Source organism: Myxocyprinus asiaticus, chromosome 24, assembly GCF_019703515.2.
Source record: "Myxocyprinus asiaticus isolate MX2 ecotype Aquarium Trade chromosome 24, UBuf_Myxa_2, whole genome shotgun sequence".
Lineage (NCBI taxonomy): Eukaryota > Metazoa > Chordata > Actinopteri > Cypriniformes > Catostomidae > Myxocyprinus > Myxocyprinus asiaticus.
Genome location: NC_059367.1, coordinates 16,009,850 through 16,033,231, shown reverse-complemented (window position 1 = coordinate 16,033,231; position 23,382 = coordinate 16,009,850). Strand labels below are relative to the sequence as shown.

At 40.7% G+C, this 23,382-nt stretch overlaps 1 protein-coding gene across 3 annotated transcripts in view; it reads left to right on the top strand.

Moving 5' to 3' along the window:
• LOC127415269 (A disintegrin and metalloproteinase with thrombospondin motifs 10-like) overlaps nt 1–23,382 on the top strand; it is a 116,129-nt gene that overhangs the window by 88,689 nt on the left and 4,058 nt on the right. For all 3 annotated transcript variants that reach the window (XM_051653954.1, XM_051653952.1, XM_051653953.1), the window contains 9 exons: nt 3,014–3,147; nt 5,387–5,510; nt 13,840–13,920; nt 16,706–16,869; nt 17,413–17,539; nt 19,237–19,366; nt 19,971–20,175; nt 22,318–22,494; nt 22,747–22,906. In XM_051653954.1, the coding sequence (XP_051509914.1) occupies nt 3,014–3,147; nt 5,387–5,510; nt 13,840–13,920; nt 16,706–16,869; nt 17,413–17,539; nt 19,237–19,366; nt 19,971–20,175; nt 22,318–22,494; nt 22,747–22,906 (1,302 nt within the window). The remainder of the gene's footprint in view (nt 1–3,013; nt 3,148–5,386; nt 5,511–13,839; nt 13,921–16,705; nt 16,870–17,412; nt 17,540–19,236; nt 19,367–19,970; nt 20,176–22,317; nt 22,495–22,746; nt 22,907–23,382) is intronic.

Genomic DNA, 23,382 nt, shown 5'->3' with positions numbered 1-23,382 from the left:
TGGGAAATGGGGGCAGCAAGGAATAGTGTCTTGTCGGCCTCACCCATCTCGACCAGGTTGAGCCAAAGGTGGCGCTCCTGGACCACTATCATCCGCCCGAGAGACCACGCCATGACCTCCGTCGCTCGGAGGGCGAGGTCGGTCACCGAGCGCAGTTCCTGCATCAATCCCGGGGCGGAACTACCCTCGTGCAGTTCCTTTAGCACCTTGGCGGACTTGCAGGAGAGCCATGGCGTGCAGGGCGGAGGCGGCTTGTCCAGCGGCACCGTAGGCCTTGGCCGTCAGAGACGACGTAAACCTACAGGCCTTGGACAGGGGCTTTGGGCACCCACGCCAGGTGGCGGCGCTCTGCGGGCATAAGTGCACCGCGAGCGCCTTTATCCACCGGGGGATTGCCGAATAGCCTTTGGCCGCCCCACCATCGAGGGTAGTGAGGGCGGAGAAGCTGAATAGATTGGGACCGGGCAGTAAAAAGTGCCTCCCACGACCTTGTCAGCTCTTCATGCACTTCCGGGAAGAAAGGAACGGGGGCGGGGCGTGGCTTTGAGCGGCCGCGAGCCCAGGAACCAATCACCGAGCCGCGAGGGTTCAGGGAAGAGCAGTGAGTTCCACTCTAGCCGACGCTCGCGGCTGCCCGGGAAAGCATGTCGTCATCTCCGCGTCAGCCTGTGACTGGGCAATCGACCCCGAAGGGAGGAGCCCAGCTGAGGCTTCCGACTGGACGAGCCCGCTCTCCGATGCTGCGCTCGAGAGCTCATCACTTTCGCGGGCTCTGAATAAGAGGTCAAACTTGCCGTGAGACAAGCCGGCGGACTCATCCAGAAGCCCGATCGGGGCAGATGAGCGTGCTGGGGAATGGGAGGTCTGCGGGGGGATACCCGGCAGAGGCGGTCCCACTGGGGTCCCCAAATCGCCCCCAGTGCTAGCCGCGCTGGCCTCATACCCGTGGGTAAAAGGACCGAGGCGGGAGCCTCTGGGGTGGCTTGCTTTCTTACGAAGGTGAGCCGCGACCGCAACGTTGAACGCTCGCAATGAGGACATGACCATCCATGAACGCTGTCTCCGCGTGAGCAGTGCCCAGACACGAAAGACAGTGATCGTGACCGTCAGAAGGCGAGAGATAACGAGCGCAACCAGGAATATTTGTTGAGGGTCGGGGTTGGGGATTGGGAGGGGGAAAGGGAATAATGGGGGTTAAATGTTGATTTTGTGAATATATGTTTGCTTTTCTTTGTCAGTTGTGTGAATCAGTAAAAAGTGTTAATCAGAAAAAAACTATGCATTACACATGAGTCATCACTGTGCGAGCAACAAAAACTTAAGAACAGTGTTTGCGTAAGTGTGTGTGTTTGTGTTTGTGTGTGTCATATTAAAAGAAGAGTGATGAAAACCTCACTGCAGTGAGTGCGTCCTGTGTACCTCACGTACATCTGGTAACAGTATCTGTTCAATGTCTTACATAAGAGCTTTGTAGCATTTATAGATTACCGTGATGCTATCATGAGTGTGCATTTCTCAGTGAAACAAAATGTACGTATATATAGAGAACATATGCAGAGTTTGAAGGTCACACCAGACAAATTTAATTGCTAAAAGTTTAATAATTAATTGTGCCGGAGACATAAGAGTTCTCAGTTATGTTTAATTGAAGTCTCAGATATTTTTTCTACAGTTCCTTAGCAAATAATAGAATGAACACAAATGAGTAAATTGTTGACATACAGTAAGATTTTATATCTATAAAACTAATGTTGAAAATGATATCTTTGACTTTTCATTGCACACTTTGGTATCCGTTTGTGACCATAATGGATATATATGTAAAGTCTATTACTCATGAGAAAAATCTGAAGGAGACTTAACGGAATAGTTCGCCCAAAAATGACAGTTCTGTCATTATTTATACTTACCCTTATGTCATTCTGTAATTGTTTCTGTAAAACACAAAAGTATAATTTTTTTAAGAATTGTTACGCAGCTCTTGCCACACAACAACAGTACAAACTGACCAGGGATTGTCAAGGAAAAAAAAAAAGGCCAAAAAAAAAAAAAAAAAAGCACCATAAAAGTAGTTTATACCACATAGGTTTGTGTAAAGAACTGACCGTAATTTAAGTCATTATTCACTGATAATCTTTACCTCCGCCAAAGCTCGCCTCTAGCCCATGTCCACGTCCACAAGAATGGCAATTCACTGGTTCTTTTTGGAGCTTGACCATCCCTAGTAACTATGAACTGTCATGGCGTAATGATTCTTCAAAAATGTCTACTTTTGTGTTCCACAGAAAAAAAATTAATAACAGCATACAGGATTGGAAAGACATGAGGGTGAATAAATAATGACAAACTTGTAATTTTGTATTTTGTGATTTTTGGGTGAGCTATTCCTTTAAGCAAAAATCTCCATTTGCTCTCTATTTTATCCCATTGCTGACCTGACAAAACAATTGAAATATTAAAGAGATCTCCTCTGTGATTTTTCTTTCTTATGGGATGTACTATATACAGGGGTTTTCAAACTTTTCGATGCCAAGAACCCCCCAATGTGATGATACCCTTGCGAGGGAAAATATAATGTCAGCTTTATATTTTCATATAAAAAGACCCAATTTGACTGTGAGAAAAATAGTAAGTGTGATATTACAAAGATAACATGTTAGCGAAATTAAATAATTGGCATTTATATTGTCATTGTACTAAAGCAAAAAAAATAATATTTTTATATTCTTTGTAAAATATTATCTCAAACAGTATTTATTTTTTATAAATTGTATACATTTTCTTATTTTATTTCACTATTAATGTTTTTGTATAAAATTGAAGACTTCCAACCAGTCTTTTTAGACCACTGTACTATAAGAACAACATGTGGCACTTTTATTTAGAGCCTTTTGCATTTTCAGCTGTCATTGAATATTTGCCAGAACAGCTGTTGTTGTAAGTATCAGCAGCTTGTTTGTAACTAAATGGCACATGATGGTTGTAATGTGATTTTTAGCACGTTTTCCTTCAGGTGGAGTGAAGTCATGCTCGCTGAACTGCCTAGCAGAAGGCTATAACTTCTACACCGAGCGCGCACCAGCTGTAGTGGATGGCACGCCCTGCAGGGATGACTCTCTGGACGTTTGTGTGAATGGCGAGTGTAAGGTGAGAGGGGAACACGCACATACAGTATACATATGTTCAAGTATGCAGTACATTTCTCCTTTTCAACACAAAGTTTTTACATAGCAGTATTCATACAGATGTTTTTCCTGTTGTGGTGTTTGGACAGCTTTGAAACACTGCCAGGGGAAAAGAGAGAACAGAGAAAGTCTCTCCCCCATTCCCTTCCCCCTTTTTGTGATTCACCAATCTTTAAACTGTTCTTTGGAGGTTTACTGTTGCAATGTGGAGTTCATTAGAGCTCATTTTGGCTCTTTTCACTGCACTGTAAAGACTCCATTGCTGCCTCTTAGCATTCAAATGCACAAGTTTGTGGCTTTTATCTGTCTATTATGTATGAAGCCATCTATATGCTACTGCACTCCTCAAACTTGACAAAATCAACTTTTAGCAGATGCATGCATGTAAAATGTACAGACTTTTTCTTCTGGGAAAACAGACCAAAAAATATTGATGACTCACCTTGCACTACACAGATTTTTGTCCAATCAAATTGTCTCTAGAATGAGAAAGTCCCTCCCCCTGCAACCTACTAGCAAGTAGCAAATCTCCTGGCTGTGATGCAACCTAAAGCTTATTGGCTATTGATCCCTTTGGTATGTCCCACTCCAATGTTCTTTTTCAATTGGAAATACGGCAGCACAGCCAGCTGCCCATGTGCTCACCATGTTTTGGAACAGAGCTAACATGATTTGTAATACATGCTGTAGTGTGCAGCTTTATTTGTGTTCCATTGTGGTGTTTACTGTTTGTTATATTGCACAGGAGAAAACTGCGTTGCATTGTTTTACATGTGGCCTTTTGGACCAAGTTGGGCTGGTTTATCCTTGTGTTCTTGTCCAGACCGGCAGTTCTGTTTATCAACAGTTCATTTCAGCCCAACCTCGTTCTGCTCTGTTCTGAATGTTGCAAGAACCCAATGACCCTCCAAATTCATCTGTTCGCAGTACATGCTGCTGAAACTTCTTGTACCCTCACTGCCTTCCACCCTCACCCTTTCTCCATTTCTTTCCTTCTCACCAACTCTACTTCTCTCTATCGCCTTCCTTTACTCTTTCCCTCTGTTTTCTTATTTATGGTGCATATAAAAGCTGCAGAACAGCAGGGGGAGAAATCAAAGTAGTGTTAGCAGCCTCACGGTGGCTTAACATCCAAACAATATGGGATTGATTATAAAAGCAAAAGCTTTGAAGCACAGGGCATTAAAAACAGTGAGTGGAACCACATGTCCCGAAGCTTGGCTCTGTTCGTCCCGGCATAGGACATGCCCTGCCCACTTCAAGTGTCCACTGACTTACTATTGTTGTTGTGAGGAAATAGGTCACACATGCAGGTTATGGAATTTAGAACAGGTCAACAAAGTCTTTGGAGCTTTAGTGGGATGTTTCTATGATGTTGTACAGCCCTGAATTTGAAAACTTTAATGCTGTTTCAATCGTGTTGGTTACGCGTTGGAGTCCATTTTGTGTTATCCTTACAGCAGAGAGTAATTTTCTTCTTTATAAATCTTGATTTTGTGCATATTTTCGCCATTTAATTCCTAATATTTAGTTGACACTGTTCATCCAAAGGGATTTACAGTTCAATACTTACAGTGAAATTTCCTGTGCAGAAAACTGATGAAGTTGGATTGTGACTCTGAACCTTTTCATTTACGGTCCAAAATCCTTAAAAGAATATTTCGCCCCCAAAAAAAAAACAGATTCTGTCATTATTTACTCACCCTAATGTCGCTCCAAACCCATATGACTTTCTTTCATTCTCTTATTCTCCATAATATAAGTGAATATTTACTCCGGTCTGTCAATCTCTAAAGAATGCCATAAAACCACAGTAAAAGTAACTGGTATGATTCATGCATGGTATGACTCATTCCAAGTCTTCTGAAGTGATACGATCACTTTGTATGATGAACAGAACAAAATTAAAGTCGTTATTCACTTTCAAATCAAATCAAATCAAATTTGGAGGTTAAACTGATAACATCAAACGTCACTAGTTCTCCTTGCGTCTCTTGGCCGTGCGAACATGCAGCATGACTGCAATGTGGACCAGACTTTATGGGGATTGTGAAAAGTGTTTCTATGCAATATGATCATCCAACTTTGACCATATTTACTGTAATATCTGGCTGTTTTGTACATTTTCTACTGACCGTAAGCACTGACCTTTGCCCTGACTGCAGACCCCTCTGCATATTTATGTGTGTTTATATCTGCAGCATGTGGGCTGTGACCGGATCCTGAGTTCAGACGTTCGAGAAGACCGCTGTCGCATTTGTGGAGGAGATGGCAGCAGCTGCCAGGTCATCGAGGGGGTTTTCAACGACTCTTTATCCGAAGGAGGTACGGAGTTTGTGTGCTTTAGTTCGAGTTGGAACAATCTGTATCAATATGTGCAAAAGAAGCACATTGCTGAAATTCCATTTTTCTCACTGCGGACTTGGGTGTTGAAAAGTTTCCACATACAATTCTGCTTAAGATAAACAGTATCATGAAATAATGTTTTAGGTGTTAAAATACAGGCCCTCGAAGGGATGGATTTGGTAAAAACACCTCCTCTCTTGACAGAGGTTGAGTTTCTATAGCTAGGGATTTACAGTTGGTGTTAAAATATGATCCCCTAATGTTAAAATAAAGCTAATTTCAGCACAGAGTTGGGTGCTGAAATATTGTTCCTCTCAGTTTTGAATAGAGCTAAAATAATTTATTTCTGGGCCTGTGTACAAGTTGAAGCACAATTCCTTCATTGATGGGTGAGAGTTCCAAAAGTACCACAGGACCTTGAAGCAGAAATTCAATACACTGGTCTGAGCCAGTATATGCCTCGGTTCTAGAATACACGAGAAAATTAACTAAACAGTTGTCCCACTTTAGCATGTGGTATTTTGCCGAAAATCCCTGCATCTTATTCCCATTCCAACCATCGTCCAACTTAACTAGGAGCAATATGAATTAGTATAGGGTGACTTTGATTTTGCCAAGTAGACATGTTCCTGGATCAACATTGTTTTCGGAAGAATGTTCCAAATAGTAAAATTTTTAGGGTAAAGTTTAGGCATAGGGTTAAGGCTAGGAAATGCTTTGTTTTCCACATGCCTTTATGTCTTGCGTAAGGTTGAGTGTTCTAGCCTTTCAAAGTATTCTATTTTGGCTGCGAGCCCGTACAGACACACTCAACGCGTTCAACTCAACGCCATAAGTACTGGTGTGTGAAGTTACATAAAAGAGGCTGCACACAGACAGTTCACGTGGACTGTGCTGATGAAGAAATGTATGCAGAAAACCAAAACATGCTTCAACCTTTAGGTTTAGGATTGGGGTTGGAGCTTAAACATCCTTCTTATTAACTTGTAATTTTCCTCAGATTTCAGGGATTTCAGGTAATTGTTGGGGTTATGGGTAAGGTTAGGACTGTATCTTTGACAGGAATGTTGTTCCAGGACCAACAAAAGATGTTGATCCAGGAAAATATCTTGCATGTCAAAATCACTTTGACCCTGGTACAGCGGTATACTATGTGTATGGTGGGGTGGGGGGGTTAACCTCTAGGTTAACCTTGGTATGGAAATTTTGCCACTCACTGTCTTTTAGCAATTGTACTAATTTTGTGGGCTTGTGCCGTTACCTGCATATCAGGTGCTAAAACAGAACACACTAACAAATGATGCTATTACCGACCACAATTAATTCTTAGTGAATTCCCCCCTTAGTGTCCCTCAGTAGAGGGAAAATATAATTTTGTGTATCTTGCAAATGCACATGCAAGACTCTGTTCCTAGGTCTCTTGTTAACTAAAGTAACACAGGCCTAGTGCCTGATCTGAGTAGCTCCCCAAGACCTCAGAATTGTGTGTGTGACATGCTTTGAGGTACTGGGAGCAGCCTTGGCAAGTTCTCCTTGTGTCTGGGGGTGTATTTTTTAAGGTCTGGATCCAACCTAGAAGTAAAGAGTGTCCAGGACACAAGGGATACTGTTGCTCCTTCCTTCAGTGGCATAAACAGACCTTTTTAAACTCTTTGATAATGTAGATTTCCTGTTCTGCAGTTAGCACTTTCTCAGCCTGCTACCAGAAAGTCATCTTTTTTTTTTTTTTTTTTTTTCACCCAATTTGGAATGCCCAATTCCCAGTGCGCTTTTAAGTCCTCGTGGTCGCGTAGTGATTCGCCTCAATCCAGGTGGCGGAGGATGAATCCCAGTTGCCTCCGCGTCTGAGACCATCAACCCGCGCATCTTATCATGTGGCTTGTTGAGCATGTCGCCACGGAGACATAGCGTTTGTGGAGGCTTCACGCCATCCACCACGGCATCCGCGCTCAAATCACCACACGCCCCACCGAGAACGAACCACATTATAGCGACCATGAGGAGGTTACTCCATGTGACTCTACCCTCCCTAGCAACCGGGCCAATTTGGTTGCTTAGGAGACCTGGCTGGAGTCACTCAGCACGCCCTGGGATTGGAACTAGCGAACTTCAGGGGTGGTAACCAGTGTCTCTTACCACTGAGCTACCCAGGCCCCCTCCAGAAAGTCATCTTTAAACATGACTCTCAGTTAGGATTGGGTCAGGATGATCGACTAGTTGTCCAACAACCAACATTGTTTGAACATCTTGACCAGCCTGACACAACATTGGCTCAACCAATGGCGCAAGTTTGGGGCGGGGACTTTTTTTTTGACCAATGATGGGTGGAGGGAGTATATTCAGGAAAGCTGTTCTGAATTTTTTATTTTTTTTTTGCAAATCATTTTGGTGACGTTATTGCTGCAGAAACTGCACACTTCAGCTTTAAAGTGGATAAATTGAGACACAAGTTAAATTAATCCCTTATAAAGCACTATATTTACAACCATCAAAGCACTGTTTTCAGCTTTAAGGTACTACGGGGCCTTGAATATTGTCAGTCGATATTCACATGCAGACAGTCATCTTTGACCATTGTGTCACGTCTTGCTGTTTTTCTGCATCTTGCGCAGGTAGCGTTGCGTTAAGATGGTATCTAAAGTTAAAATAAGTTTGACTTCAAAAACACGTCTTAAGCGCATGTTCTGTTCCATTGGGTTGTGCTGTTTTTTTAAACAAATCAAATCCCTTTATTGTCACTCAACCATATACACAAGTGCAACAGTGGGTGAAAGTCTTGGGTGCAGTTCCGAGCAACATGGTAGTCATGACAGTGATGAGACATATATCAATTTACAATAAACATCAGATTTACACAATGCAATTTACATATCTAATATACACATAATTACACACAACACAGTATACAAATAATAATATACAATGTACAGTATACAATACACACAATATAGAATACGCATACACACAATATAGAATACGCAGTATACAATAAAAATAGTATATATAAAATATACAGTTGGTTGTATGTGCTGTATTGACATTCAGGCTGTCAGCTGATAGTCAGTTGCCAGTGTGTTGTTAAGAGAGAATATAATTTATGACAGCCCAGTGTAAGATTAATAAAGTGCAGTGCTGATGTATATTGATCTTGAGAGATCAAGAGTTCAAAAGTCTGATTGCTTGGGGGAAGAAGCTGTCATGGAGTCGGCTGGTGCGGGTCCTGATGCTGTGATACCGCCTGCCTGATGGTAGCAGTGAGAGCAGCCCATGGCTCGGGTGGCTGGAGTCTCTGATGATCCTCCAAGCTTTTTTCACACACCGCCTGGTATATATGTCCTGGAGGGAGGGAAGCTCACCTCCGATGATGTGTCTGCCATTTCGCACCACCCTTTGCAGGGCTTTGCGGTTGAGGGCAGTGCTGTTTCCGTACCAGGCAGTGATGGATGTCAGGATGCTCAGGATGCTCTCTACAGTGCTGGTGTAGAACCGTGTGAGGATGTGGTGGTTCATTCCAAACTTCCTCAGCCATCTCAGGAAGAAGAGGCGCTGGTGAGCTTTCTTCACAACGGTCTCAGTGTGGACGGACCATGTGAGTTCCTCAGTGACGTGGACACCGAGGAACTTGAAGTTGCTGACTCTCTCCACCGGTGCTCCATTGATGGTGATGGAGCTGTGTTCTCTGTCTTTTCTCCTGAAGTCCACCACAAGCTCCTTGGTCTTGCTGACGTTGAGGGAGAGGTTGTGCTCCTGACACCAGTGTGTCAGAGTGTGCACCTCCTCTCTGTAGGCTGTTTCATCATTGTCAGTGATCAGACCTACCACCATCGTATCGTCAGCAAATTTAATGGTGGCATTGGAGCTATGTGTTGCCACACAGTCATGTGTGTACAGGGAATACAGGAGTGGGCTGAGAACACAGCCCTGTGGGGCTCCAGTGTTGGGTCAGTGATGAGGAGATGTTGCTGCCCATTCTAACCACCTGGTGTCTGCTTGACAGGAAGTCCAGGACCCAGCTACACAGCGAGCTGTTTAAGCCCAGAGCCCGGAGTTTCTCATCAAGCTTGGAGGGCACTATGGTGTTGAATGCTGAGCTGTAGTCTACAAACAGCATTCTCACATATGCGTTCCTTTTTTTCCAGGTTGGAGAGAGCAGTGTGTAGTGTAGATGCAATGGCATCATCAGTGGAGCAGTTGTTGCGGTAAGCAAACTGCAGTGGGTCCAGTGAGGTAGGCAGCACAGAGCAGATGTAATCTCTGATTAGTCTCTCAAAGCATTTGCTGATGATGGGGTTCAGAGCAACTGGACGCCAGTCATTTAAGCAAGTGATTTTTGGATTACTTTGGTAAAGGCACAATGGTGGATGTTTTAAAGCATGTGGGGACTACAGACAAAGAGAGGGAAAGGTTGAAAATGTCCGTAAAAACACTAGCCAGTTGGTTCGCGCACGCTCTGACGCGGCACGGAATGCGGTCTGGACCCTCGGCTTTACGGATATTCACCCGTCTGAAGGATCGGGTTACATCCGCTACAAAGACAGAGAGTGAGCTAACTTCTGTAGCTTCGACCGCGAGAGCTCTCTCCGCGAGGGCGGTGTTATTTCCCTCGAAACGAGCATAAAAACACAAGAACACTTCCGTGAACTAGGGCTGGGTATTGACAAACCACCTCACGATACAAGTCTTTTTGCTATGCATATGTCACAATTCAATATATCACCAGACATCATGATATTGCGATTAATACTGCTCTAAACGAATGAAAGAGAACAACCTGCTTCTTTATTTAATTATAGGACATGATATGAATGCACAAATAAATAAATAAATACAAATGTTGATACAGGGATCTAAAGTATTGATACAATATTGTGAGGAAAGGTATTATTAAATATTGATATACACCAATGAGCCAAAACATTATGACCACCTACCTAATATGCTGTTGGTCCTCCGTGTGCCTGTAGTATCTGCCACCAAGACATTAGCAGCAGATCCTTCCAGTCCTGTAAGTTGTGAGGTGGAACCGCCATGGACTTGTTGATCCAGCACATCCCACAGATGCTCAGTCGGATTGAGATATGGGGAATTTGGAGGCCAGGGCAACTCCTTGAACTCTTCATCATGTTCCTCAAACCATTCCGGAACAATGTGTGCAGTGTGGCAGGGCACATTATCCTGCTGAAAGAGGCCACTGCAATCAGGGAATACAACTGCCATGAATGGGTGTACCTGGTCTGCAACTATGTTTAGGTAGGTGGCACTTGTCAAATTGATGTCCACATGAATGACCAGACCCAGGGTTTCCCAGTAGAACATTGCCCAGAGCATCACACTCTCTCCACTGGCTTGTTGTCTTCCCACAGTGCATCCTAGTGTAAAAGAAAACGGGACTCATCAGACCAGGCTCTTCCACTGCTCCAAGGTCCAGTTCCAATGCTCGCATGCCCATTGTAGGTGCTTTCAATGGTGGACAGGGGTCATCATAGGCACTCTGACCAGTCTGCGGCAATGCAACCCCAAACACAGCAGGGTGCGATGCACTGTGTGTTGTGACACATTCCTCCCATAACCATCATTAAATTGTTCTGTGACTTGTGCCACAGTAGACATTCTGTCGGTTTGGACCAGACGGGATAACCTTCGTTGCCCTCGTGCATCGATGAGCCTTGGGCACCCAACACTCTGTCGCCGCTTTGTAGTTTGTCCCTCCTTGGACCACTGTCAGTAGGTATTCACCACTGCTGACCGGGAGCACCCCAAAAGCTTTGCCATTTCAGAGATGCTCTGACCCAGTCGTCTGGCCATAACAATTTGGCCCTTGTCAAAGTCACTCAGGTCTTTACTCCTGCCCATTTCTCCTGCATTCAACATGTTGACTATGAGAACTGATTGTTCGCTAACCATCTAATCTACCCAGAACTTGACATGTGGCCTTGTTAGGAGATTATCAACATTATTTGCTTTACCTGTGAATGGTCATAATGTTTTGGCTCATTGCTGTATGATTGTATCAGCACAGCCCTAATGTGAACGCCCTCTAAGAAACATGTCTGATCGGTGTCTGGTGTATATGACCCTAAACCAGCGCAATTACGCAGGACTTCATTAAGACTAGTCAAGTCGTTCAGACAGCCCACTGAGAAGTCTATTTAGAAAATATGAATCTCTTTTCTGGATTAAGGAGTGAATTATATCATGAGCTGGAAAAAGTTAAATGAAATACTATTTTTGGAAATAACTGGCGCTTTGACTGGCGTCTGGCACTCTTCAGGATTTAGATGTATTCAGAAAGGCTATATAATCACTTAATGGAAACTCAAACAATGCGTGTGAGTGTTTGTGTGGTAAACATCATGTTTAAGGTCAGATATGTGTTGGACAGCTGCCTTGCTGTTGAGGAGTGTGCAGGGACACCAGCTGTTCTGAAAAGGCATTTTATAATTACCTGCAAGGCATAAGCCTGTTCTTCCTCCCTTGAAAGTCATAAATGCTCAAATATAGGATCTCAGCCATGCAAAATTCCTTCCTCTGCTTTGCTCTGAAACAGACATATTTCATTTAGGGTTTAGAGAGAGAGAGAGATCTGTTATGCATTATATAATGTACAGTTTATAACTTTTTATTGAAGGTATTAAAAAATGTGGTGAAAGTCTCATTCCCAGCTTTCTAAGTGATGTGAACAAACAAACACTATAACCCAATGTGCTTGTAGAGTATTTAATTTCAAAACAATTGGCATAAATATGGAGTTGGTCCTCCCTTACAGCTTTTCCACTCTTCTAGGAAGGTTTTCCACTAGATGTTAATACATGGCTGTGTGAAATTGCTTCCATTCAGACACAAGAGCATCAGTGAGGTTAGGCATTGATGTTGGGTGATGGGATCTGGCTCACAGTCAGCGTTCCAGTTTGTCCCAAAGGTGTTCAATTGGCCTCGGTCTGGGCCTTGTGCCGGCCAGTCAAGTTCTGATGGGTGGTGCTGCTAAACGGCAGGCTGCTGGCTCAGTGCAGGGCTGAGGGTTATTCTCAGCTTCAGGAAGTTCTAGTGGGCCACTCCCTGAGTGGGCAGCAGGACAACATTGACCGCAGTGGCTAGCCGAGGCCGAGATGTTGGGCTATTCTTGGCTTCAGCTGTATTTGTGAGTTCAGGGTTCTTGAGGGCACATATACAATTTAGGTACAAAGAAACAACACTTTTTTTATTTAGAAATATGGTCAATGAAAGAGATACTTTCATTGAGATACTATGTCCCTGCAAGCAAAGAAAAAATGCCAACTGAGTAATAATGCCACGTGAATGAACACTCATGGCTCATTTCTGCCTACTTCTATCTCTCTTTTGCAGTTTCAGTTTTTCAGTTGCATCTTGCTTGATTGCTTTACATACAAAATTGCCAAATCATCAGTACACACACACAAAAACAGTGACATTAAGATTTAAAAAAATATAAAAAAATAAAAATGATTATAAAACGGACAGTTCTAACTCTAAACCCTGATTGGATGAGCCCTGTTCAAAGCCATTGTAAAATACCTATAAGCATACACCTGTGACTGTACATTCTATGTATCTATATACTGTATAAAATGTGCCAAGTTGCTGCATTGCCTATTAACCACAAACACCCTACATGATCTACAGGGTAATAAACTAAATAAATAAATAAATAAAACTATTCCAATAATTTTTAAATAATATTATATAAAACAATACAATATAACTGAACATTGACCTTTTATCATATTGCTGTTGCTGCCATTTTAGAAAATTGTTTATATAAGATTTAATATGGTGCCAGTAATGTTAATACAGTTATTAATAACATAGAATAGAATAGTATGAACATTATATGTGATTATACATTAACTTTGTACAGACAACTAATGAATAGTTTCTCTCACTTTTTCTCTCTCTGCATGTGTCTAGTATTCCAGCATTCAGTATAGATAGACACCAGGGGTCACATCCAGGGACTGAGGGCTGATTGTTTATTACTATGTGGCACAGTATTCACCACATTGCTTCTTGACAGTTAACAACAAAATCTCTGTCAGCTACAGGACTGGATTGCAAAATTAGTTTAGCTATTTTTTTTACCCTCTCTGGTCAGAGGCTAGAGTTGTTTGCAGGCCTGTGGTGGAATCTGGCCTTAAACACGATAAGTGTTGGGCAGTAGAACCAAGGGATGTTGCCCAGGAATTCAGTCGGAATCTCAAACCTCTGCATATCCCATCACAGTAATACACCACTAACTGCATTGTTTTCCCACTATGAATAAATGTATGCATGTGTGTGTGCTCTCTTTTAGGTTATGAGGAGGTTGTCAGGATCCCCAAAGGATCTGTATTCATACACATCCAAGAGCTGAACGTCTCTCTCAATTACTTGGGTGAGACACAATTTTTCAAGGTTTGACTCAAATATGAGCCTCTCGTAGGACCTAGAATTAATACATTGTTAGAGTTTCGAGGTGAATTGGGCAGAACAGAGGCAGAACAGAAAGGACATTTAAAGGTGCTGTAAGCAATTTTTTCATGGAAAAGTATGCAAAACCTTTTACTACTTCCTGAAAAATATTAATGATGATTAATGATCTCACTGGTTTCTGTGACCGCTCTAGGCTCTGTAAATAGCAAACATAAAAGTGTCCCCGGGCCGTGGAAAATGACGCTTTGACAGTTATTTTGCGCTTTCTCATAGTATTGTAGTTGCAGCAAAATATTGAGGCATAATGCCATTTTTATGCCATGTTGCTCATAACAGTTGTCGGTTGAGGGTGCTATTTAGCTGCTTGTTGGTGTCAGTAAAGCTAATTTGGTATCTTTGGAATGCGGGGTTTTGGAAAGAGGGAGTGTAGCTAATCCAATGACTCTAAATTCTAGAATGGCTAAAATCACTTACAGCACCTTTAAGTGAGATGGAAAGGGCTTTAGGTGGCTCAGCTAAGATGTCTTATGGGCTTTTCAAATTTTAAATTGTTATTCCAGGATAACCTGGGTTATCTTGTTCTATATTTCTTACTGCTCATACATTACCTCAGTTAATAATTAAAGGAATATTCTGGGTTCAATACAAGTTAAACTGAATTGACAGCAATTGTGGCATAATGTTGATTACCACAAAAAATACTTTCGACTTGCCCCTCCTTTTCTTAAAATAAAAAAAGCAAAAATCTGGGTTACAGTGAGGCACTTACAATGGAAATGAATGTAGCCCATTTTTAGAGGGTTTAAAGGCAGAAATGTGAAGCTTATAATTTTATAAAAGCACTTATATTTACTCTTCTGTTAAAACTCATGTATTATTTAAAGGTGCTGTAAGTGATTTCAGCCATTCCACGAGACTGAGCAGTTGAAGTAGCCACGCCCCCTTTTTCCAAACCCCTGCACTTCAAAGATAACAAATGAGCTTTATTGAGACCAACAGGAGCAGAAATGGTTGTTTAAAAGAACAGCAGCAAAATGGCACCCTCAACAGACAATTGTTATGAACAACATGGCTTAAAAATGGCAGTAAGCATCAATAATTCACTGCAACTACAATACTATGAGAATACGCAAAATGATTGACAGGTCAAAAGCGTCATTGTCCGCGGCCCACAGACACAGTTTTATTTGCTGTTTACAGAGTCTAGTGCTGTCACAGAGACAGGTGAGATATCTCATGACACTTATTTCATTAATATCTTTTAAGGAGTAGGAACATTTTTTCCATACCTTTCCATGAAAAAAATAACTTACAGCACCTGTAAGCTGTAAAGTTCATTAAATCGTAATTTTTACAGTCATTTTAGGGTTCGTTGAAATTACATCATCATGGCAACGAAGTTGTAAAATTGGCTATAACTTCACACAGAAAAAGTAAGCAAGCAATTTTAAAAACTTCAATCATGTTAACACACATATTTTTTATGTCTTGTGGCTATACTTTTGAAACAGTGAGTATTTAAACGTTTACAGATTGGCCCCATTCACTTCCATTGTAAGTGCTTCACTGGAACCCAGATTTTTGCTTTTTTTTTTAAAAGAAAAGGAGGAGTCTAACTTAATTTTTGTGGTAATCAGTATTATGCCCCAAATGCTGTCAGTTGAGCTTAACTTGTATTAAACCTGGAATATTCCTTTAAGCTTGGTAGTCAGGTTTAAAGATTTCACACTGTGCATTTTTTAAAGGAATAGCTCTATCATTATTTATTCAAATTCATGTTGTCTGAAACATAAGTCCCTTTAAGGCAAGTCAGGCCCCATGTTATTAACACTTCCGAGTGGCTATTTTCCATCGATATAAGTACAGCTGAATGAGAAAAGTCAGAAATATCCAAAACGGTTGGTCAAGATTGCAGTCAAATAACACAAAGTTTTATATCTGCACTAAAATCTGACAACAGTGGTGTCAAAAATTGTGCTTCTTTAGCTGCCATATTCAGCATTACGATTTCTCCCATTCTGTCTCTGGTATGCTGTTATTTTTTTTCTGCGGAACACAAAAGTAAAAACTTTTAAAGGATAGATGTGCAAATCTTCACCTACTACAACATTGGCAGACTGGCCATTGGGAAAACCGGGGGCCGGTGGGCCGGCCGCAAAATGGGGCCGCATGGGCCGCCGCGTTATGCAGAACGCGCCACAAAACGGTGCCGCGATATGCGGAAGGGGGCATCGATATGCAGAAAAGGATAGTAACCCACCCCAACAACTTTTGGGCCAGTTTCTATGTAAAATCCCAGGCTGAATTTTCTTCCCATTCCACCCCTGTACTACAATAGAACATAGTGATTTTGGGCTGTCAAGTTCCAAAAAGGCAAAAAAACAAAAAAAAAAAAACAAGAAAAACTACTTTAATTTTGGGCTGTTCCTCACACAAAGCTATTTAATTGCTTCAGCGCATAAGTCGTATGGACTAATTTTATGTCACGTTTATGGTGTATTTGTACAGCATTGTTTTTTTGCATACAGTACCTTCACATACAATTCAGGGTTAGCATAGCAAAAGCTTCACAACCCAGGGTTAAAAGCGGTGCAAACCCCCTTTTGCAACTTACACGTGTGAAACGTGGCCTTAATCAATTGTTAGAAAATATGTCAAGCCATAGTCAAGCAAAGTGTTTCCCTGTCGAAGAATCAGTTGTGTTTTTTGAGCCTGTTAATCATTAACCCTTTTTGTGACTGTCATAGTGTTGAAGAGCAAAGGGGATCAGTACTTTATCAACGGCAAGCTGACGATCGACACACCGCGGCACTTTGACATTGCAGGAACCACCTTCCACTACCGTCGCCCCACCAATGAACCAGAGACCTTGGAAGCACTAGGGCCCACCAACATGACTCTAATTGTCATGGTAATAATGCAGATAACTCAGAGATGCTGGGTGGTCTGCTCAAGCATTATATTTGTGCACTGCCTGCATTGGCACAGATGCCTCAGAATTTTGAAAGCTGCAGTATATATTCTCTGTGGGTCAACTGTAATTGTCTGTATGAATTTATGCATACATTGCTGAAATTTTGTTGCCCGTGAGAGTACAAAAGAAAACAACATTAAACAATGGAAAAACTCCCCTAAACTCCTGTAGCAACTTTATACAAACACAGACAAACAATTCCTAGTGTTGCTGATTAATATTACATTGAATATAATTGCTTTGCAGTAGTGCGTAAAATTTCCACTATTGCGGGCAATTGTAGTTCTTTAAGGTGATGATGTACGCAGAAAGGCTTTGAGAAACCGTGCAAGCACTTTCAAACAATGTAAATATTCATTACTGTTGTTCAACATTCACCTTTGACTTGTGCACCTGTGAAAACAATGAATGTTTAAATCCCTTTTTGACAGCAGACATTTTAAGACAATTCAATACGTTGTTGTGCGCAATGTGTTGCAGGTGTTGGTCCGAGAGGAAAATCCCGGGATCCATTACCGTTTTAACCCACCAGTCAACAGAGATCCACTAAGCGGTTACGCCTGGCATTATACATCCTGGTCCCGCTGTTCTGCACTGTGTGCAGGAGGTGACAGTCCATTACAACTTCAGTGATAAATCACAGACACATAAAATCCACACACAAATGAAATAATCAACATGAAATATTCAGAAGTGTCATTGGAATGTTCTTCATAATAAATTCAACAAGACTCTCAATTGAAAGGAATAGTTCACCCAAAAATGAAAATTATGTAATAATTTATAGTATTATATTCCAAGTCTTTTAAAGGCATGCGCGTCCATGAGCGCTATGATAGAAGCTTAAAGGAATGTTCTAGGTTCAATACAAGTTATGCTCAATCAGCAGCATTTGTGGCAAAATGTTGATTACCACAAACATTTTATTTTGACTCTTTTTTCCTTTTCTTTAAAAAAATGCAAAAATCAAAGTTACAGTGAAGCACATACAATGGAAGTGAATGGGGCCAATTTTTGCAGGGTTTAAACAGAAATGTGAAGCTTAAAATTTTAAAAAAGCACTTACATTCATTCTTCTGTTAAAACTCATATATTATTTGAGCTGTAAAGTTGTTTAAATCGTCATTTTTACAGTCATTTTAGGGGTTTAGGGTTTGTTGACATTACATCGTCATGGCAATGAAGTTGTAAAACTGTCTATAACTTTACACAGAAAAGGTTAGTAAATGATTTTATCACACTAAAATCATGTTAACACAGATATTGTTGATGTCTTGTGGCTATTATTTTGAAACGGCGTGTATTTTAACGTTAAAAAATTGGCCCCCATTCACTTCCATTGTAAGTCCCTCACTGTAACCCAAGTTTGTGCTTTTTTTAAAGAAAAGGACGGATGAGTCAAAATTCATTTTTGTTGCAATCAGTATTATGCCACAAACGCTGTTGATGGAGATGAACTTGTATTGAACCCAGAATATTCCTTTAATCACTGCATCAACAGGCGTCAAAATATTGACTTATATTTAGGGTATATATCATATGTCTTCAGAAGACTTGGAATGTGACGCACAAGTCACATGAATTACTTTTATGATACTTTTTGGTCCTTTTTTAAGTTTTAAAATGAGTCACTATCAACTGCCATTTGTTGAAAAGACAGATCAGCATATTCATTTAAACTGTTTTTGTGTTTTGCATATGAAAGAAAGTCATACAGGTTTGGAACAACATGATAGTGAGTAAATTATGACAAAATGTAAATTTTTGGTTGAATTATCCCATTATATGGTGCACACATGTACAATTAATGCTTTCCCTCAGTTGTTTAAAAAAGCAAGCTGCCCAATGGCATTCACAAAAACGATGAAGATTTCCCATGTCTGTTAGGATGTGCTTGAACAATTTTAATGTATGGGAATTAAACTATTGTATATACTGTATGCAACAAGAATCCCTCAGAGGATGTTGGCAGCTTTGATGTCACTTCCTTTTCTCTTTTTTTCTTGCTTTCTTGCTTTGTGAACTAATGACCCATGTCCATCTTGCTGATAAGAAACTTTTATCTGTGGCTCAGAACAGATTTGCTTTGGAAAACAAAACTGGCACATTGGATCATACACTATTGGGTAACTTCACAGAGCCTGACAGTGTATTTACACAATGATAAGAGTGAAACAGCACTGAATTTAAAGCACTGAGCTCTGCTTCATATTTATTTTGCCCCTTTAGAGTAATTATATGGTCAGGGTTTATTGTAATACACTGTGGGTTATACATTGCAATGTGCTCTTCTCTGTGCCATAGGGGTTCAAATCCAGCAGGTGGTGTGCAAGAAGCAAGCTGATCTGTCTGTGGTTTACAACCACTTCTGCGACAAGAAGAACAAGCCCAAAGACAAGAAAAGATCATGCAACTCAGAGCCCTGCCCTCCAATGTGGGTATTCTGTATGTGATTTTGTGTGCCATTGGCCCAGTTTTCACTCAGGTGTTCCGATCACAAGTACACAGTGCTAAATAAAGGAGTAAATGGGGTGCAATTCGATCCAATCACTTAAACCACATTCAGAGGTGTGTCACTCACATAACAAATTGCATCAAAACAAGAGTTTTAAACTTTGCCAGCTATAGTAGGAGCAATTTCAACAACAAAAAAGCAGTTTGTTTTCGAAAAAAGTTGAAAAGGCCTTAAGTATACATGCACAAGACTTCACGTAACATTTCCGATATGACCGATATCAATGTACAGTGACACACTACTGTTATGTGATGAGTGCAAAATCACTAACCGTAGCCTTAATTGAACCCAATCACAAGTGCTCACTGGAGATGCATTTGAGATGCACGTTAATGCTAGGTGGAAATGGCAGTCTGTCTGGTTTGACCACTTGTGATTGGATCACCTCGGACAGATGTTATACCAGCTGTAAACAAGGCAAAATGATTGAGTCTGTGGTGTTGTCATTAAACTTATACAACTTGTTGACTTTTAGTTTAAAGTTAAATGTATTTGTAGACTAACTCTGAAATGTGTCTGCCAGGTGGTGGACAGGAGAGTGGTCTGAATGCAGTAGGAGTTGTAATGGAGGAGTGCGTACACGAGAAGTCCTGTGTAAGAGGAAGATCTCTGCCACAGAGGAGAAAGTCCTGGATGACTCGGCCTGCATCCCACCACGCCCTTCCATCACTGAACCCTGCCACAATCACACCTGCCCCCCAGAGTGGCACTCGCTGGACTGGTCTGAGGTAAAACAATACCAGAAAAACCTGTCAAAGATTACTTTTTTTGTAATGGATGCTCTGGTATGTTTGTTTGTCAGATCTAAACATCTACTAAACACTGTTGGTGTGCAGGGTCATTCTGCAAAATCGGTGCTTTTTGCGTCCCTTATTAAAATCTGCATAAACAATGACTTCAAAAGCTGATGCCAACTTTTACAATGTGTTGTTATTGGTAATTTTTTTAACACATCAGCAAAAATCCAGTAACTTTATTTGATGCCTTTTGGCCTGTCCCCCAGCACTGTATTTCCAACTTTGGTTTTCCACAAATACTGTATTCACATTTTCATTTAAAAACAATACATGCAAATAAAACCTAGTATTTAGTATTTATCCTCCCTATATACTTTTTTATGTTTTATTGGACATAATATATATTTTTAATGACTTAAAGTTGTGTCTCAACCCTGTTACCATCATAACTTCTCCTTTGTTAAAATAATGTACAATGACACTTTCATCCTCCATCTACAAGTATAAATAAGTAAGTGTCTTCACTTTTTTTAACACTTTATCATACATTCTGGTAGGTGTTTCAGTAGGGGTTGATCTTAAAGGAATATTCTGGGTTTAATACAAGTTAAACTCAATTGACAGCATTTGTGGCATAATATTTATTACCACAAAAATGTATTTTGACTTGCCCTTCCTTTTCTTTAAAAAAAGCAAAAATCTGGGATCCAGTTAGTCACTGACAATGGAAGTGAATGGGGCCAATCCGTAAACATTAAAATACTCACTTTTTCAAAAGTATAGCCACAAGATGTAAACAATATGCATGTTATCATGACTTTAGTGTGATAAAATTGCTTACTAACCTTTTCTGTGTAAAGTTATGGCCAATTTTACAACTTTGTTGCCATGACGATGTAATATCAACAAACCCTAAAATGCCTGTAAAAATGACGATTTGGTAACACTTTACAATAAGGTTCCATTTATTAACAGTGGTTAACAACATTAGTTAACATGAACTAACAATGAACAATACTTTTACAGCATTTATTAATCTTTGTTAATGTTAATTAAAACATATACTAATATATTTGTAAACATTAGTTAATGTACTATGAACTAACATGACATTGATTAATTGTATTTTTATTAACTTAACTTTAACAACTTTAATAATACATGAATTAATGTAAGTACTTTTACAAATTTATAAGTTACACGTTTCTGTCTTAAACCCTCCAAAAATGTGCCATATTCACTTCCATTGTAAGTGCCTAACTGTAACCTCGATTTTTGCTGCTTCTTTTTTTTTTTTTTTTTTAAAGAAAAGTAGGGATGAGTCAAAATAATTTTTTGTGGAAATCAATATTAAGCCACAAATGCTGTTGATTAAGATAAACTTGTATTAAACCAGAAATATTCTTTAAGTTGTTATCCCAGTTACCATGATTTTGTACAGAAAACAGCTGATAATTAAAAAGTGGATATTAGATTCCCTTCCTTTTAAACTCCTTGTAGTGTCACGACCTTAATGTACCATGACCTTAATGTATCATGTATCAGCTGGTTCAGGTTCATGGTTCAGGGGTTACTTTGTGAACATTGGAAACTATGAATATGAGTGAACATCCATGACGTGTGGAGTCCCGCAAGGCTCAATTCTTGCACCACTTCTGTTTAACTTGTATAAGCTCCCACTAGGCCAAATTATGAAAAAGAACCAAATTGCATACCATAGATATGCAGATGACACACAGAACTACCTAGCCCTATTGCCGAGTGACTACAGCCTCATAGACTCCCTGTGCCAGTGCCTTGATGAAATTAACAGTTGGATGTGCCGAAACTTCCTTCAGTGACAGGGCGCCATACAAGCTAGAACCGCCACTGCCTAAAGACATTCTTTGTCTGGTAGAATGTTTACAATCGTAAAAAAATATATATACTCTAAAAATCATCTTTTTGAAATGAAAAAGGCACCAATTTCGTGGAATGATCTTGCACTGGTTCCACACCCATGATCTGAGAAGTCTATTTCTGTCTCTGGTGTTATTTGGTTATCACTCTCTCTCCCTCCCTCCCTCCCTCCCTCCCTCTCAATCTGTTCCTCTCTCTCTCTCTCTCTCTCTCTCTCTCTCTCTCTCTCTGCAGTGTACTCCTAGCTGTGGTCCGGGATACAGGTACAGGGTGATTCTGTGTAAAAGTGGAGAGAACGGTGAAACACTGCCCGAGTCAGAGTGCCCGAAACAAAGCCGTCCAACCATCAGGGTGCGCTGTTACATACAACGCTGCCCACCACCTCAGTGGGTTACAGGACCCTGGGGAGAGGTGAGATCTGCTTCAAACCAGTTAGACTGCGACTTCCTGATTTTGACCCAAGCGCTTGAAAATGGAAATTTGTCTTATTTAAAGTTCAAGCAATATTAGATTATACCTTGGAGAGCTGTGAATGGCAAGAATATGCATGGTTCCACAAGAACTTGCCAAGTTTCTAAGCTTTTCCACATTTTTTTCAAGTTGTGCCCATGTTCTGTCCTGTGTATTTGATGTGTGTGTCTTTGTGTGTCTTTGCTGTTCCAGTGCTCGGCTAAGTGCGGTATGGGTCAGGAAATGCGCTCCGTGCAGTGTCTGACACATACTAGTCAGCAGTCCAATGAGTGCCCTGAGTCACATCGGCCTGCCTCCATGCAGCAGTGCAAGAGCAAGTGTGACCACAGCGGCCCTACAGATAACCCTGAAGGTTAGAGGTTAAAGGGCAAGCAGATATATGTTGCATCCCAATTCACATACTATCTGTCCTAAATAGTTTTTGAGAAAGGATTGTGTGCATCCCAGATCATAGTATGTTGAAAATAGTATTGGGAAACAGCCACAGTGCCTTAAAGGAATTTTCCGGGTTCAATACAAGTATAGCATTTGTGGCATATTGTTAATAACCCCCAAAATAGAAATTCGACTCGCACCTAGTTTATAAAAAAAGAAGCAGTTATAGTAAGGCACTTATAATGCAAGTAAATGGGGCCAGTCCATACATGCTAAAATGCACATTGTTTCAAAAGTATAGCCACTAGATGTAAACATCATACATATTAACATTAACATGATGTTATCATATGAGTGTGAAAACATCACCTACTAACCTTATCTGTGTCAAGTTGTATCCAAAATTACAACTTTATTGCTGTAATGTGGTAAACCCTGTAAGCAGTTTTATCA